Raw genomic sequence first — 15,672 nt, 5'->3', positions numbered from 1 at the left:
TAAAGAGACAGGAGCTAAACAGCCTGTTTTCACACAGAGGCTGAACTGAGGGGCTGCATAAAGGACTAGTATAAGATAAATAAGAAGTTTTTAGATGTAAATCATGCAAATATACACCAGTAGAGCCCCAGATTATAAATATAGAGCTAAAAAATGTGCATGATACTTCCTCTTTAAGGCTTTATAGAATGACAGCATCTCAACCCCCCCCCCCCCCCCCCTCTATACTCTAAGCTCATCTTTAGCAACATTTTCTTTGAGATGGTAATAGACTAAATAGGCAGAAAGTCAATAATGTATAACCGCTTTTATCTGGATTCACTGCCTAATGGATAACGCTAAAGCTCATGCTAATTCACAATGGACACTCCTAATGGGGTAAAGGCTAATAGCTGATGGTAACTGCGTGTAAGGTGCAATGCTGAGATGCCTGGATGGCGGATTCTAATAGGCGATGTTAATATGAATGAGGTGCGGTGATGCTACAGCTGCACAACAGAGGGGCAAGGGTCACTTCCTGTAGTGGCTAATAGCTGTTAGCATCAATCTGTAGCGGACTGTTGTGCCAAATGAGAGACTGACCTCAGATCTGACTCATAGAGAGGATGGAGGAGAGCGAGCCTAACTCCTCTAACATCAAAATCTGTGTGTGTGTGTGTGTGTGTGTGTGTGTGGGTGGTGTCTGTGATCCTAGGTGGGCTGTAGGGGCGGAGCAGAACAAGAAAAAGGGACGCAGCGCCAGGAAAGAGGAGAGGAAGACACTCTCCCTTTCATCTCTCTTTCATCCCTCCCTTTTCAAGTCGTGGAGGAGAGAGAGAGAGAGAGAGAGAGAGAGAGAGAGAGAGAGAGAGAGAGAGAGAGAGAGAGAGAGAGAGAGAGAGAGAGAGAGTGTACTCCGCTCATTCCTCTCTGTCCCACTCTCAGACGCCTTTTGATGCCTTTCAAGTCAACCAAATGTGCTTTCCCCCCGGCTGCCATGTATAAAGGTGTGTGTGTGTGTGTATATGTGGTGCAGGGTTTGGCATGGTGCCTAATTACTTTTAAGTCAAAGACAGGTAGGCGGAAGGTGTGTGTAGGTGTGTGTAGGTGTGTGTGTGTGTGTGTGTGTGTCTTTGTCTGAAAACTAGGAGCTTTGATTTTACGGGTGGTACGAGCTGCCCTACTGCCCCCCCCCCCTCCCTGCCCCCCCTCTCATTACACAGAACATCAGAGAGTGACAGGAAACACTACATTCGGCCACATCCACACTGCACATCAGCACGCCAGATATTATCAGCTGATTTAAGCTCATCAGACACATATTGGCCAATAAGTCACAGAAATACCAAAGATATTAGCAGCAGGTCAGAAAACAGTGTCTGCTATTGTCCAGCAGAGAAACGCTCTCCCGTACATCTGCGTCACAAGCTTAATAACCAATTAAAGGATGATCATTACATTGATCATCAGATAGCCGGCAGTATAGATGATGGTAAAAGTGAGGTAGAGACAGGAAATGACATGGGAAGCATCGTGGAATGTAATATATAGACTATTGTAATATGATAGATTTAGTGTGTTTTTTTGATAATTGAATACCTGACAATTTAAAAAAACTTGAATGAAATTGATTTTAAAAATTCATAATGTAATATTTCCATCATTGATAACAATAAGCAGCATCATAACTGTTATCATATTATCAAAAATGCACAGCTGGCCTGCTGATTGGGAGAATTTTTGGGGCATGTTATTAACCTTTGTCGTCCTTCCGGGTCAAATTGACCCCGTCTGGTTCCACTGTTTCCTTCTTCCCTCTTTCCTCCCTTTATTCTTTCTTTCTTTCTTTCTTTCTTTCCTTCCTTCCTTCCTTCCTTCCTTCCTCCCTCCCTCCTTCTCTCTTTCTTTCCTCCCCATTACCTTCCTCCCTCCCTCCCTCCCTCCCTCCCTTCCTTCCTCCCCTCCCTCCCTTCCTCCCTTCCTTCTTTCCTCCCTCTTTTCCTTCCTTCTTCCTTTCTTCCTTCCTTCCTTCTTCTCACTTCCTTCCTTCATCCCTCCTTTCCTTCTTCTTCCTCCCTTTCCTTCCTTCCTTCCTTCCTTTTACCTCCCTCCCTTCCTTGACTTGAGGACAACAGGAGGGTTAAAGAGCACTTGCCATGATGTTTGGAGGAGGCAGGATAGGTGGATTTTATATGACGTGTTTCTATATAAATTATGCATGAACGTGGTGAAAATAGGCATGATATCATAATTTCAAGCCAATAATCCTCTCTGCTGAAGTTTCCTTGAACTACAGCATCAAAGCTCGAGGATTAAAGGAGAAAGTGACTGCAGTGGTTCAATTAGCAATCATGTTATCATTAGCAAAAGCTTCATAAGCTCACACTGCGTCTTATTTTCTCTCTCTTGTCTTTCTGTCTGAGGAGGAGGAGGAGGAGGAGGAGGAGGAGGAGGAGGAGGAGGAATGGAAGCTACAGGACAAGTCTGGACATGATGCTACTCTCCCTCCCCCTCCCCTCATCCCCAAAATCACTTCCCCTGTTTCCCTCCTCGCTCCTCTCGTTTTAAGTGTGAACCGCAGACTTGCTCTGGAGGTTTCCATGACAAACATTACGAATTAGGGATCATTTTTCCTTTTTTTTTTTTTTGTTTTTTTTTTCAATCGTGCCTGGATGGAAGGTGGAGGGTGACCGTAAGCGTGTCCGAGAGAGGAAGTAAAAGACAGGAGAGCTCCACTTTGTTTGAAATTAGACACTGAGTCATGATATTAAACACAGGCTGATTTTCTATGTGATGAAGTGATAAATAATGCATCTTTATTACACCAAAAGGTAACAGTGTGTTTGAATTGAGATACAAGAATGAAACCCGAGGAGATAAAAAATGATGTTCATGGTTTGATAGTGACCTGATTATAGCAGATAAGGCTTTTGCTATGATGTGACCGACATACAGAAAAAGAAAATCTTTGTGACTGTTTAAAAATTAAACATTTCACCTTATATAAAAAGCTGAATGGTTACTCTTCACTACCCACTATCCAATAAACGCAAACAATATATACAGTTAGGTCCATATATATTTGGAGACTGACACAAGTTTTGTTATTTTACCTGTTTATATAATGAATATGGGTTTAAAGTGCAGACTCTCAGCTTTAATTTGAGGGTATTCACATCCAAATTGGAGTAAGGGTTTAGGAATTACAGCTCTTTAATATGTATAACCCTCTTTTTAAAAAGACCATAAATAAGTGGACAATTAACTAAAAAATAAAGGTGTTTCATGGAAAGGTGAGGGCATTTCCTTCATTATTTCATCATGAATTAAACAGGTAAGGAGTCATTTCCTGCAAACCTACATGTAATAAAAAGATCTCTCAATGCAAGTGAAACAAGCCATCCTTAAATCCTTTAAATCCTTTTAAATGTGTAAATAAGTCAGCACTTGTGTCAGATCTGTAGCTTGATATTTGAGGAAGGGGAGGATTGCTGCATCAGTGCTAGTTTGATCACAGGATTAAGAACATTTCCTTTTTGCTAATTCCCTGCCAAAATGTTTTAACTGGAACATTTCAAAGTAGAAGGATGACGATGATGGCGGCTGGTGGAGTTTAGTCATGGATGATCAACACATGTACCAACCTGTTCTCTCAAGCTGATGCCTGGTCAGGACTCCTTTTTGGCGTCACTTTATTTGCAGGGTAGTCTGATAGGCTTCTATAGAGCTTCTAACATTGTCTGAAATGGATGATTAATGATGTTTATATAACGAGACAAACTTCCTTATTAACCCTCCTGTTGTCCTCAAGTCAAGGAAGGGAGGGAGGAAAAGAGGGAGGAAGGAAGGAAGGAAGGAAGAAGGACGGAAGGAAGGAAGGGAGGGAGGACGAAGGAAGGAAATGAGGGAGGAAGGAAGGAAGGTAAGAAGGAAGGGAGGAAGGAAAGGAGGGAGGAAGGAAGGAAGGAAGGAAGGAAGGGAGAAGGAAGGGAGAAGGAAGGAAGGGAAGGAGGAAGAAGGAAGGAAGGAAGGAAAGAAGGAAAGAAGGGAGGAAGGAAGGGAGGGATGGAGGAAGGAAGGAAAGGAGGGAGGAAGGAAGGAAAAGAGGAAGGAAGGAAAGAAGGACAGAGGAAAGAAGGAAGGCAATGGGGAGGAAAGAAAGAGAGAAGGAGGGAGGAAGGACAGAAGGAAGGAAGGAAGGAAAGAATGAAGGGAGGAAAGAAGGAACAGTCGAACCAGACAGGGTCAATTTGACCCGGGAGGACGACACAAAGGTTAAGAGGAGGTGGGCTGAGTGGATGCTTAGATAAATAGGTAGCAAAAAAAAGCAGGATGGAGGCTGCTGTTCGCTTCCCGTTTTCCAACCACAAGTGTCATGTTTCTGGACAGTTTCTGAGATAACTATTGTTGTGCTATTTACCGTCGCCATGGAGACGAAGGTTGCGTAATTTTAAGGAAGTAGTAACAACACGTTTCAAAGCGATCATTTTCACCCAAACCATGATCGTTCCGTAACCCTAACCAAGCTTTTTTTTTTTTTTTTTTTTTTGGTGCCTGAACTTAACCAGAGTGTAACCACAGCGACGTCACACCATAAAGCATCATTATGTCTAACAGGAACCGCTGTGTGTGTGTGTGTGTGTGTGTGTGTGTATATACTGCAAGATGATGGAAAGTGATGCCAATGAGTCCTGAGCAAAGAGTCAAGCTAATTAAACATGCAGATATATAACGATGTCATGTGACTTTTATTTTGATAGGGTGATATTGCTCACAATGTGGAATCGGAGGAACATCTGCTGGATTGCTTCTGTGGCTACTACAAAGAGAGAGGGAAAGAAAAAAAGAAAAGATGCTGCTCTTCCAGCTCCGCCAAAGCAAATGGTACTAAAAGCTTGAGAGCAGAGGTTTGACTTTGACATGAGATGAACGGAGTAACTGAAGACTGAAGACTGAAGAAGCGGTGATCCCCGTTCATAAACAGGAAACAACAGGACATTTATGATTTACAGATAATGTAACTGTATATTTCAGTTATTTATTAAAGCTCTCTGATTACAGCTTTGCTTGCTGTTGGGTTTCCTGTCCATCAAACTTAATTTATTTTGTTTTATTCACTGTTTGTCAGAAAGTAATCTCACTACTACTTCTCTCTAATAATGACATCATAATAAATCAAGACAGACACATTATGAATAATCTTTGACTAGGTTAGATGTGATTGTTGTGGGAAATAATCCACATTAAAGGATTTAACTGGCTGGAAATGACTGGTCAAAAAGGCTTGTTAGAGATGTGAGTGTGTGTGTGTGTGTGTGTGTGTGTGTGTGTGTGTGTGTGTGTGCGCATATGCTTTTGTGCAACGTAGCATATAGAATAGCTTAGAAAAAACACACTAGTACACACACTGCCAGCACTCACTCATAGTGTGTGTGTGTGTGTGTGTGTATGCTTTTGTGCAATGTAGCATACACAATAGCTTAGAAAAGACACACTAGTACACACACTCTCAGTACTCACTCATATTGTGTGTGTGTGTGTGTGCGTGTGTGTGAGTGTGTGTGTGTGTGTGTGTGTGTGTGGTTGTATATGTATATGTATATGTGTGTGTATATCTAATGATCCCTGTGTCGCCATCTTTGCGTCTCCCACACCTCCCCTTCTCATTAGTGGTGACGCCTGAGTGGATTAACCACACACATGCATGCGCGCTCACACTCACACACACACACACACACACCCCCAACTCTACTAACGAAAGCAGAGCCCATCAAAGCGAATCTATCCACCCCGGTTTAGGAAAGACAAACTGTCATAAAACACGGATTTGTCCTCAATGCAAACCAGAAGCCTCTTTCTGGCAGGAGACTAGTGTGTGTGTGTGTGTGTGTGTGTGTGTGTGTGTGTGTGTGTGTGTGTGTGTGTGACAGGGACATGAGCCAGCAAACCATATGTGTTTGTTGTATATACGCAGGCCTCCATCAGGACTGTGTTGTAAGAAGAGTTTTGGGGGTTTCTGTGTGTGTGTGTGTGTGTGTGTGTGTGTGTGTGTGTGTGTGTGTGTGTGTGCGCGTGTGTGTATTCACAGTGATCTGCTTATGGGGGCATCCAAGATTAAACTACTCCGGTTCGGTAAGTAAAATGAGATAACAAAAACAAAAGCGGGACGAAGGCAGACAGAAAGAAATAAGTGTCAACTCACAAAAATAAATAGAGCGAAAGAAAGCCGAAAGCAGAGCCAGATGGACGAACACATGAAGAGAGAGAGAGGGAGAGAGAGAGAGAGAGAGAGAGAGAGAGAGAGAGAGAGAGAGAGGGGAGAGAGAGAGAGAGAGAGAGAGAGCAGACACTAGGAAGAGGATGGATGAGAGCGGGGTCCAATTCTGAAAAACAGAGAAACAGTGAGCGTAGACCTGGCAACAGTAAGCCAGCAACGGCAAACACACACTCTGCCGGTTCTGCTCTCACAGCACCGGAACACATCGTCTGCAGCGAGGACAACGCCATAGTAAAATAACGTCCGTCACTGTCACTACGGCGACGAGAGACATTAAACACAGGTGAGCGGACGACAGTGAGGAAGATAAATACTAGCATCCACACATTTTTTTTTTAACCTTCCTGTCGTCCTCCTGGGTCAAATTGACCCCATCTGTTTTGACTGTTCCTTCTTTCCTCCCTTCCTCTCTCTTTCTTCCTTCCTTCCTCCCTTCCTCCTTCTCTCTTTCTTTCCTCCCCCCTACCTTCCTCCCTTCCTTCTTCCCTTAATTACTCTTTTCCCTCCCTCCTTCCTTCTTTCCTTATTCCATCCTACCTTCCTTCCCTCCTTCATCCTTCCTTCCTTGCTTTCCTTCCTACCTTCCTTCTTTCCTTTCCTCCTGTCCCTCCTTCCTTCCTTCCTCCCTCCTTTCCTTCCTCCCTTCCTTCCTCCTGTCCCTCCTTCCTTCCTCCTTTCCCTTCCTTCTTCCTTCCTCCATCCTACCTTCCTTGCTTTCCTTCCTCCCTTCCTTCTTTCCTTTCCTCCCTTCCTTCCTCCTGTCCCTCCTTCCTTCCTCCCTCCTTTCCTTCCTTCTTCCTTCGTCCCTTCCCTCCATCCTTCCTTCCTCCCTCCCTTCCTTCCTCCTGTCCCTCCTTCCTTCCTCCCTCCTTTCCTTCCTTCTTCCTTCGTCCCTTCCCTCCATCCTTCCTTCCTCCCTCCCTTCCTTCCTCCTGTCCCTCCTTCCTTCCTCCCTCCTTTCCTACATTCCTCCCTTCCTCCCCTTCTTCCTTCCTTCTTCCTCCCTTCCTTCCTTGACTCGAGAACAACAGGAGGGTTAAAGAGCATTTTAGGAGTCCGCTGTAAAGAATTATGTCTTGTAAGACGCAGAAGATAAAATATTCTCAGTTATAAAGCATATTTCAGTTTCTTATCTGGTTTTAGTGCAGAAGCAGCAACTCAACAAGGTACCACTCAAGCCTTACTATATCCACATCCTAATATCTCCTTTAAATCATCTCTAAATGTATTTTTATTTTGCCATGTGCTTTTATATCCTGTCTTAATGCATAAAGCACTTTAAATTGCCTTCTTGTTGAAATGCTCTGCCTAATATAATCCTACTAAGTACAGGAAAAATAAAGGAAAACAACTAAATATAAAAAGTAAACTTCACTGTTGTACATATTACAAATAAATTGCCAAAATGATGTTAAAAAAAAAGGGAGTTATTTCATTTCTTTTGGATTCTGGGCAAATAAAAATATACAAGAGGCCAGTAAAATCTATCTGATCTAGTGGCCAAGTGAGCCGGTGCGGAAAAATGTTACGCTGAACCTCGGCCGATAAAAAATAAATTGGCAGCAATTTTGATCAAATCAAATAAATGTTTTAGTCTTTTTTTTTTATAAGCGAAAATATATAAATCATTTGCTGGTTGGGGGTTCTCAAATATGATGATGTAATGCTTTTATTTGTTATATAAGAAGGTAAAATTGATAATATGTTTGGATGTTGACCTGTGGATTGGACAAAAGAAGATATTTGAAGAAAGTTTTTATAGGCAAAACAATTAATAGATTAATAAAGAGAATAAATAAGAGATAATGGAAATAATAATTAGTTTAAAACATTAGATATTATAGTCCTACCTTCTAGAGTATAAGCACTCTCCTGTCAGTGTTCAGACATTCAACCATTTAGTAATATAGGAACATTTTGACTAACTCCAGCTTACATTTGACAGTTTGCATCAAAATAAGATTTTGTTTCTGCTGATGTCAAATAAAAAAAGAAAAGAATTGAAGGAAAGCTGGAAAAAAACTCAACAAAGCTAAACCTTCAGAAACACGACGAATATCCACGCTGCATCTGCTTCCACCAAAATTTACGATTCGATTCCGTCTTTTGGCACCGGCCAGAATCCTAGCCGTGCTGATTCTGCAGACGGCGAGCCAACGGCAGTCAAAGCGGGAATGTACGAATAACAGAGGAGAGCAGAGCGCTGTGCCGTGAGGGAAAATATAGGCGGATTACAACAGTGTGACAGACAGTGAACAGATATCAGTTTCGGGGCTCTGCTCAGGATTTAGTGACAAGCTGGGAGTGATGCTGCGGATGTACCACTGGACTCATGTATTTTGATATGCGCCAGTTGGAAATGTGACAAGGTGAAGCAGAGCTACTGACGAGCCTTCAGAGCCGGCGTGTGCTGCACTCCAAAACACAAGAGACGAAAAAAAAGAGAGAGGAAGAAAGACAAGGAGCAAATTGGAAGGAGTTTGTGCTCCTACCTTTCTTGACTTTCTTTGACGGCTGTTTCTTCTTGATGAACTTGGTCGTCTCCGGAGGGAGATCCGGCTCCTCTCCATCACCGGTCGCCTCCGCAATCGTCTCCACACCTCCTGAGTGACAGATAGAAGGAATTCATGAGCTAATCAGCTGCAAAATAGAAGATACATTTGTTCTTTTTTTAGCACATCATATATAGCTCCACAAATTTGAGCAGCTTCATTAACCCTCCTGTTGTCCACGAGTCAAGGAAGGAAGGGAGGAAGAAGGAAAGAAGGGAGGGAGGAAGGATGGAAGGGAGGAAGGAAGAAGGAAGGAAGGACAGAGGAAAGAAAGAAGGAAGGTAGGGAGAAAGGAAGGAAGGGAGGAAGGGACAGGAAAGAAGGAAGGAAGAAGGAAGGAAGGAAGGACAGAGGAAAGAAGGAAGGAAGGTAGGGAGAAAGGAAGGAAGGGAGGAAGGAGAAAGGAAGGACATAGGAAAGAAGGAAGAAAGGAAGGTAGGGAGAAAGGAAGGAAGGGAGGAAGAAGGAAGGAAAGGAGGGAGGAAGGAAGGAAAAAAGGAGGAAGGAAGGGAGAAAGGAAGATAGTGGCATGGAGGAAGGAAGGGAGGAAAGAGAGAGGAAGGAAAGAAAGAGAGAAGGAGGGAGGAAGGATAGATGGAAGGAAGGAAGGAAGGAAGGAAGGAAGGAAGGAATGAAGGAAGGAAACAAGGAAGGAAGGAAGGAAGGAAAGAAAGAAAGAACAGTCAAAACAGACGGGGTCAATTTGACCCGGGAGGATGACAGGAAGGTTAACGAAGTCTTACTCAGGGGAAAGGTTTTTATTCACTTTCCCAACCCAGTTTGACCTTTATTTTGAAATAGACTTAAACTCCTTAGTATAAATGCTAAGCTATTAAACCCAAATGATATTTTCTGCATTCACGGGGACACAGGATGTACATTTTTTCCATCTAACCACATTTAAAAAGCCCCAAATGTATGATGGATTTGGACATTTGTGCAGATTTGGACAGAATGTGAGAATGAATGTGACTGCAGACTTCTAACGTAGTATAAACGTTTGGTGGCTCATGACGCATTGTAAAAAACACCCACACCCATTGTTTTTTTTTCCACAAGCCTGGACACCAGCAACATCTTGACATGAATCACTGAATCACCATGGACTGACCCTGCATCAAGTCTTTGTCCCATTTCTCAGCTCTAATCTAAAAAATCTTCTAAAAAGCAGTAATTGATCACACTTGTTGCCCTGATAAGCCATGCTGTGTTCACATGTCCTCTTAAAATGTAAATATTCTTCCTTGTTTTATATTTTCCTGCTTTATTTTATTGCTAGAGGAGGATGAAGTTGGGGGGTCGAGGGTGTGTGTGATGGTCCCTTTAACCTTTGTGTCGTCCTCCCGGGTCAAATTGACCCCGTCTATTTTGACTGTTCCTTCTTTCCTCACTTCCTTTGGTCTGTCCTCCCTTCCTCCCTCCCTCCTTCCTTGTTTCCTCCCTTCCTCTGTCCTTCTTTCCTTCCTTCCTCTTTTACTTTCTCCCTCCCTCCGTCCTTGTTTCCTCCCTCCCTCCTACCTTCCTTTCTTGTTTCCTCCCTCCCCCTACCTTCTTTCTTCCTCCCTTCCTTCCTCCCTTCCTTCCTCATTTCCTTTCTTCCTCCCTTCCTTCCTTCTGTCCTCCCTCCCTCCTCCTTTCCTTCCTTCCTTCCTCTTTTCCTTTGTTCTTCTTTCTTTCTTTCCTTCCTTCCTTCCTTCCTTCCTCCCTTCCTACGTCCCTCCTTTCCTTCCTTGACTCGAGGACATCAGGAGGGTTAAACCACCTACTTGCGTCCTTACATCATGTCCTGTATATGATTTATGCGTATTCTTCTCTTGGTGCATGTAAAAACACCCACACCCACTGTTTATTCCATGAGCCTGCACATCAGCTCCTCCTGACCCGTCACTGTCCCTCTTCTCAGCTCTAAAGATCTTTAAAAAAAAAGCAGTAATTTATCACACGTGTTGCCTCATCCTGACTATGATACCTTCACTACATCATCTCTGTCTGTACGATAACGTCAGTGTGCGGCGAGCGCTACAGACGCCAAATGATGCAAAGCTTTTCTAAATAGCCGATGTGTATTGCGTTATACAGAATGTATATACACATGGAGAGGCTTCTTTTTATTACAATGGTCCTCGTCTCTCTCTCTCTCTCTCTCTCTTTCTCTCTCAGCCTTCCTGTAGACCTGAGAGCAGCAGAGAGTGTTCATATAATTATATCATTTAATTTGACGTTCAACTGAATTGTATTTATTTATCAATCTGTCTTTTATTTTCTATTTTTTACCTATTTTACTACTTTATTTTATCGTTTTCATCTTCATAACCCATCTTTTATGTCTGTTTTACGTCATTATTTTTACTCTTTTACTCCTACAGTATCATCTCCGGTTTTACTCAATTTATTCTATAGTGTTCTTCATTTTATTCTTTCCTTTTACATATATTTAATATTTTATTAGCTATTTATTCTATTTTATTTATTTATTCATTTATTTTTTACATTTTATCCTACAGTACCTCTGGTGTTTCTTCATTGCAGATTCTTGAGAGTTATGATAGTGTTTCCTGAGTTCCTATTTGTAATGATCTTTGTTTGTTCTGACTATATAACGCACTGTGTCACCAATTCCTTAATGTGAAGAGGTTTGAAGTCATTGGTTGCTATTACATTTGATGTGTGTGACAATCTCTTCTTTGATCGGATTAAAATGTAAATACTCTTCCTGTTTAACGCTCCCCTGTTTTATTTTACCTTCAGACTGGTCGGGAATGACTGAGACATCGTGTTACCGTAAATGTTGCAATATAGGAGCACTTGTGGGACTACAGCGGTTCACGCCTGTGCCCTACACCCACTCACGCCCAAAATATATGTAATGTTTGTATAAGAGTGTTAAAAACGATGTGGATTTATCACAAGTGTGGAAGAATATGTGAAGTAAAACATCTTTATGTTAACGTTGCATCTGAGCGTAGTTTATTACATGTTTTATAAGAGCAGCATGGAATAATGTTGGCAAGTGTGTGTGTGTGTGTGTGTGTGTGTGTGTGTGTGTGTGTGTGCCAAAATCCCCAGCAGAATCCCATGGATCAGTCAGGATTTAGGGAGCTCCTGAGGTCGATGAATTGGACGCCTTGTCTCTCCTCCGTCCCACCTCTCTGTCTCCTCTTAACCCCCCTCTTCTTCATTCCTCTCCTCCCTTCTCTGTCTCCTCTTCTTCATTCCTCTCCTCCCTTCTCTGTCTCCTCTTCCTCATTTTCTCCTCCTTTCCGTCTGCATTTACTCTTCTCCCCCTCCCCCTCCCCTCCTCCCTCTTCATCCTTTCCCTCTTACCTCCACATCCATCCTCATCTCTTCTTCTTCCTCTTTCCCATATACTCCTCATCTTTTGTCTTTTCTCAACTCTTCTTTTCTTTTTCTGCCTTCATCCTGCTCTCCTCCTCTTTCTTTCCCACATTTTCTTCTTCTATCCATCTTCCCTTCCCTCTCTTCCCTCCTCCACTAATTCCTTACTCTCTGCTCATTTCCTCTCCTCCCTGAGGATTGTGTCCAGTTTCATGGTACTTTCATTTTAACATCCACTATACACACACCGAGGCCTGTGTGTGTGTGTGTGTGTGTGTGTGTGTGTGTGTGTGTGTGTGTGTGTGTGAGTGTTCATGCGTGTACGAGACAGTGTGTCCGTGTGTCTGCCATCATGTCTACCTTAAGGTGTCTGAGAATGTGTGTGTGTGTGTGTGTCTCCATATCCCCCACTGTGTCTGTGTCTGTGTGTGTGTGTGTGTGTGTGTGTGTGTGTGTAGATTACCCTAAGCTCTCTCTAATATTTATCCTGGCCTTTTCTAAAGCCAATCTTGTTCTCTTTGGTGAGAGCACAGCCTGTGGCTTCACACACACACACACACACACACACACACACACACACACACACACACACACACACACACACACACACACACACACACACACACACACACACACTCACAGTTGTTTGAAATGGGATATGCCTCGCTCTTAATTGGGCAGGTGTTTTTCTAAGGCGAGTCTTTTTTTTTTTTTTAACGCTGTCTTACAATTTCACGAGGAATGTGTGGGTTTGAGTGTGTGTGTGTTTTTTGACCTCAGTCTTACATCAACATCAGGTAAGGAAATAGCCCACCACTTACTCTGAAACAAAATCACATCACATCACACACACACACACACACACACACACACACACACACACACACACACACACACACACACACACACACACACACACACACACACACACACAGACGTCTCTTACCACTGACCTCTCACACATTCCTCTTTCTCCCTCCCTCTCCCTCTCTCTCTCTCTCTCTCTCCCTCTCTCTCTCTCTCTCCCTCTCTCCCTCTCTCCCTCTCTCCCTCTCTCTCTCTCTCTCTCTCTCTCTCTCTCTCTCCCTCTCTCTCTCTCTCTCTGTAAATAGTAGGTGTATTACCGCCTGGTCAGACTGGTGGTGTGTATCTGCGTTTCTCTCAGTCGTGGTCGGCTCTATATTTGTCTCACTGGTCGGGTTATCAGTTTTAGACAAGCCTGAGGTTTAGACTTGATACTCGGCACCACATCACATACTTCATCATCCAAGGCAAGCAGCAGAGCGGAAGATGACAGCCTGATTATACTGTGTGTGGTACTTATAACAGTGGAGATATTTAAAGGAGCAGTTCTTGTAGTAGTGGTTATAGCCAAATGTGTGAATATGTGCTGGGAAAAAGTAAGTATATTAACTGTAGTGTTACTAATTAAGTTGGAGAAGAAGTAACACAAATAAAGGAGAAGTTGTGACACTATCAGTAGTAGCAGCAATGGTAGAGTCAGTCCATGTGGTTTAGTTTAAATTTAAAGGGTTAAAATGTGAAAATAAATGTATGAATAACTTGCACACATTCTTTTTTTGTGGACTCAGCATCACATTTCTGCGTTTAATCCATTTTGAGAGAATATATTAGAGGATTATGGTAAAAATGTCTAAGTGGTGTAACCATAAAAACTTTGTACCAAATAATTCAACTTGCTTAAAAACAGTAAATAGTCAATAAAACAGCATATCAACTAGTTTGGCATGATCTTACATTATAACTTTTATATTAAATAAAGCTAATGGAATACTATTGTTCTAAATATTACATTTCATCTGGAGAATCATGGAGATCAGGAAACATTTACACTCATTATTAGTATAAGTCCACTTAAATACACTGGAGGTCAGGTGTGTCAAACATGCGGCCCTTCTTATTTCCTTCCTTCCATCTTTTTAATGATCCCGCCCACATGAGATCAAATTGGTCTGTATGTGGCCCTTGAATGAAAATGAGTTTGACACCTCTGCTGCAGGTGGATGAAATATTGAATATGTATCATTCTTTTGTGGTTACACCATTTGACATTTTCAGGACCATTCAGTCTTAAACCTCAAACCTGATGCTGCTTTTAAAACTGTTTTTAAGATGAATTTCTCATCTTGCCAACCCTTATTTATCACTGACCTGATAACATATGAAAGCTGTTTTAAAATTGAATATTAATTTTAGAGCATCTTGACAGTAGATCTAAGTCTCTTATTTGCTGACTATAAGTGGTTTAAGGCCTCACCTCGTTGCAGTGAGGTGTTGGTGTACTTCAGGGTGCACGGTGACATCACTGCGGGTGCGGTTATAGGTGCAACACACATGAAGCGTTCAACCAGAGAGGGCGGTGACACTGCTCTGGTATTAAAGAGGACCTATTATGCTTTCTGTGGTTTCCTGACATTTATATGCTGTCATGATGTCGGATATCTATTTTAAAGATGGTCAGCGTTTTAAAATCATTCCATAGCACTCGGTTGCTAAGGTTGCTCCTTAGGTTTTCCCATGTGTTGTTAACGTGAACATGTGAATCATGCAACGCTACTCTGGTGGAGTCCCAGAAAACATAAAACATAGAGCTTAAGCAAAACCTGCTGAGGCTACATGTGGGAGGAGTAGCTGTAAGTCTTCTCATGCTAAAAATGAATGATGCTCGTCCACTTGCTTAGTCCAGCATGCTCAGATAATGTACATGTTGTTATCCAGGTTATCCGTATATCTTTAATAACAATTTTAATGACTTTTAGGACCTTTTTAATACCTCTTTAAGGCAAAAATAATACCATTGCTGAGCCATAACCATGCAAAAGCAGGATTTTACTGCTGTAGTGGGTTGAAATGGAGCTAATTTTGAAGTTATTTCAGACTACAAGTTTTATTATAGTTCCAACTGCTGATTATCTTTTACTTTAATTAATAAGTTGATTTGTTGGCTTATGTAAAATAATGATAATAATGATAAATAACATAAACTCAACATATATAGTTAGGCTCATTCACTGTGCTCCTGCTTTAATCAAATGAAAAGCCTTAATCCTACAATTCCAGACATGTTTAGACCTTGAATATAACAAAAAACTACATTTTTTGACTTTTTAAGGATCAGCAGGGACCCGTGGTTATCATCAAGTTAACTAGATCACTTATTAATAACAGCTGTACATGCACAGGCTCATGGTTTGATGTCATTATCCAGATGTTGTATCCAGAAACAGGTCACATGTTAATACCAGGTGTAAATGAGGTCTCTAATCTGTCCTAATATTTTCTATACTGCATTTATATTCTGCAGGTTTACAAACGACTGCTTTTAATATTACTATAGTACAACTAGTGCAATGACACTAATGTAATCTTCCATTCTGTGTAAAAGCTTATTTAGTTTGAGTGCCAAAGTGAGTTTAGAGTCAGATGTGGTGCAGACTATAGCAGATAATCATGACAGGGAGGAATATAGACAACTGCACTATTGGAGAATTTTTGGAAAGAACATGT

The 15,672-nt window shown here is 42.0% G+C and overlaps 1 protein-coding gene across 1 annotated transcript in view; it reads right to left on the bottom strand.

Moving 5' to 3' along the window:
- Positions 1 to 6,974: 6,974 nt before the first annotated feature.
- bbs9 (Bardet-Biedl syndrome 9) overlaps positions 6,975 to 15,672 on the bottom strand; it is a gene marked incomplete at its 3' end in the record, with an annotated part of 168,303 nt that continues 159,605 nt past the window's right edge. The window contains exons 21-23 of the mRNA XM_053327660.1: positions 8,749 to 8,859; positions 8,347 to 8,459; positions 6,975 to 7,028 (exon numbers count right to left, since the gene is read on the bottom strand). Coding sequence (XP_053183635.1) covers positions 6,975 to 7,028; positions 8,347 to 8,459; positions 8,749 to 8,859 — 278 coding nt within the window. The remainder of the gene's footprint in view (positions 7,029 to 8,346; positions 8,460 to 8,748; positions 8,860 to 15,672) is intronic.

This window comes from Scomber japonicus, chromosome 10 (genome assembly GCF_027409825.1).
Source record: "Scomber japonicus isolate fScoJap1 chromosome 10, fScoJap1.pri, whole genome shotgun sequence".
NCBI lineage: Eukaryota > Metazoa > Chordata > Actinopteri > Scombriformes > Scombridae > Scomber > Scomber japonicus.
Note: the sequence above shows the minus strand (reverse complement) of the source record. Positions and strands in the feature narration are given on the sequence as shown.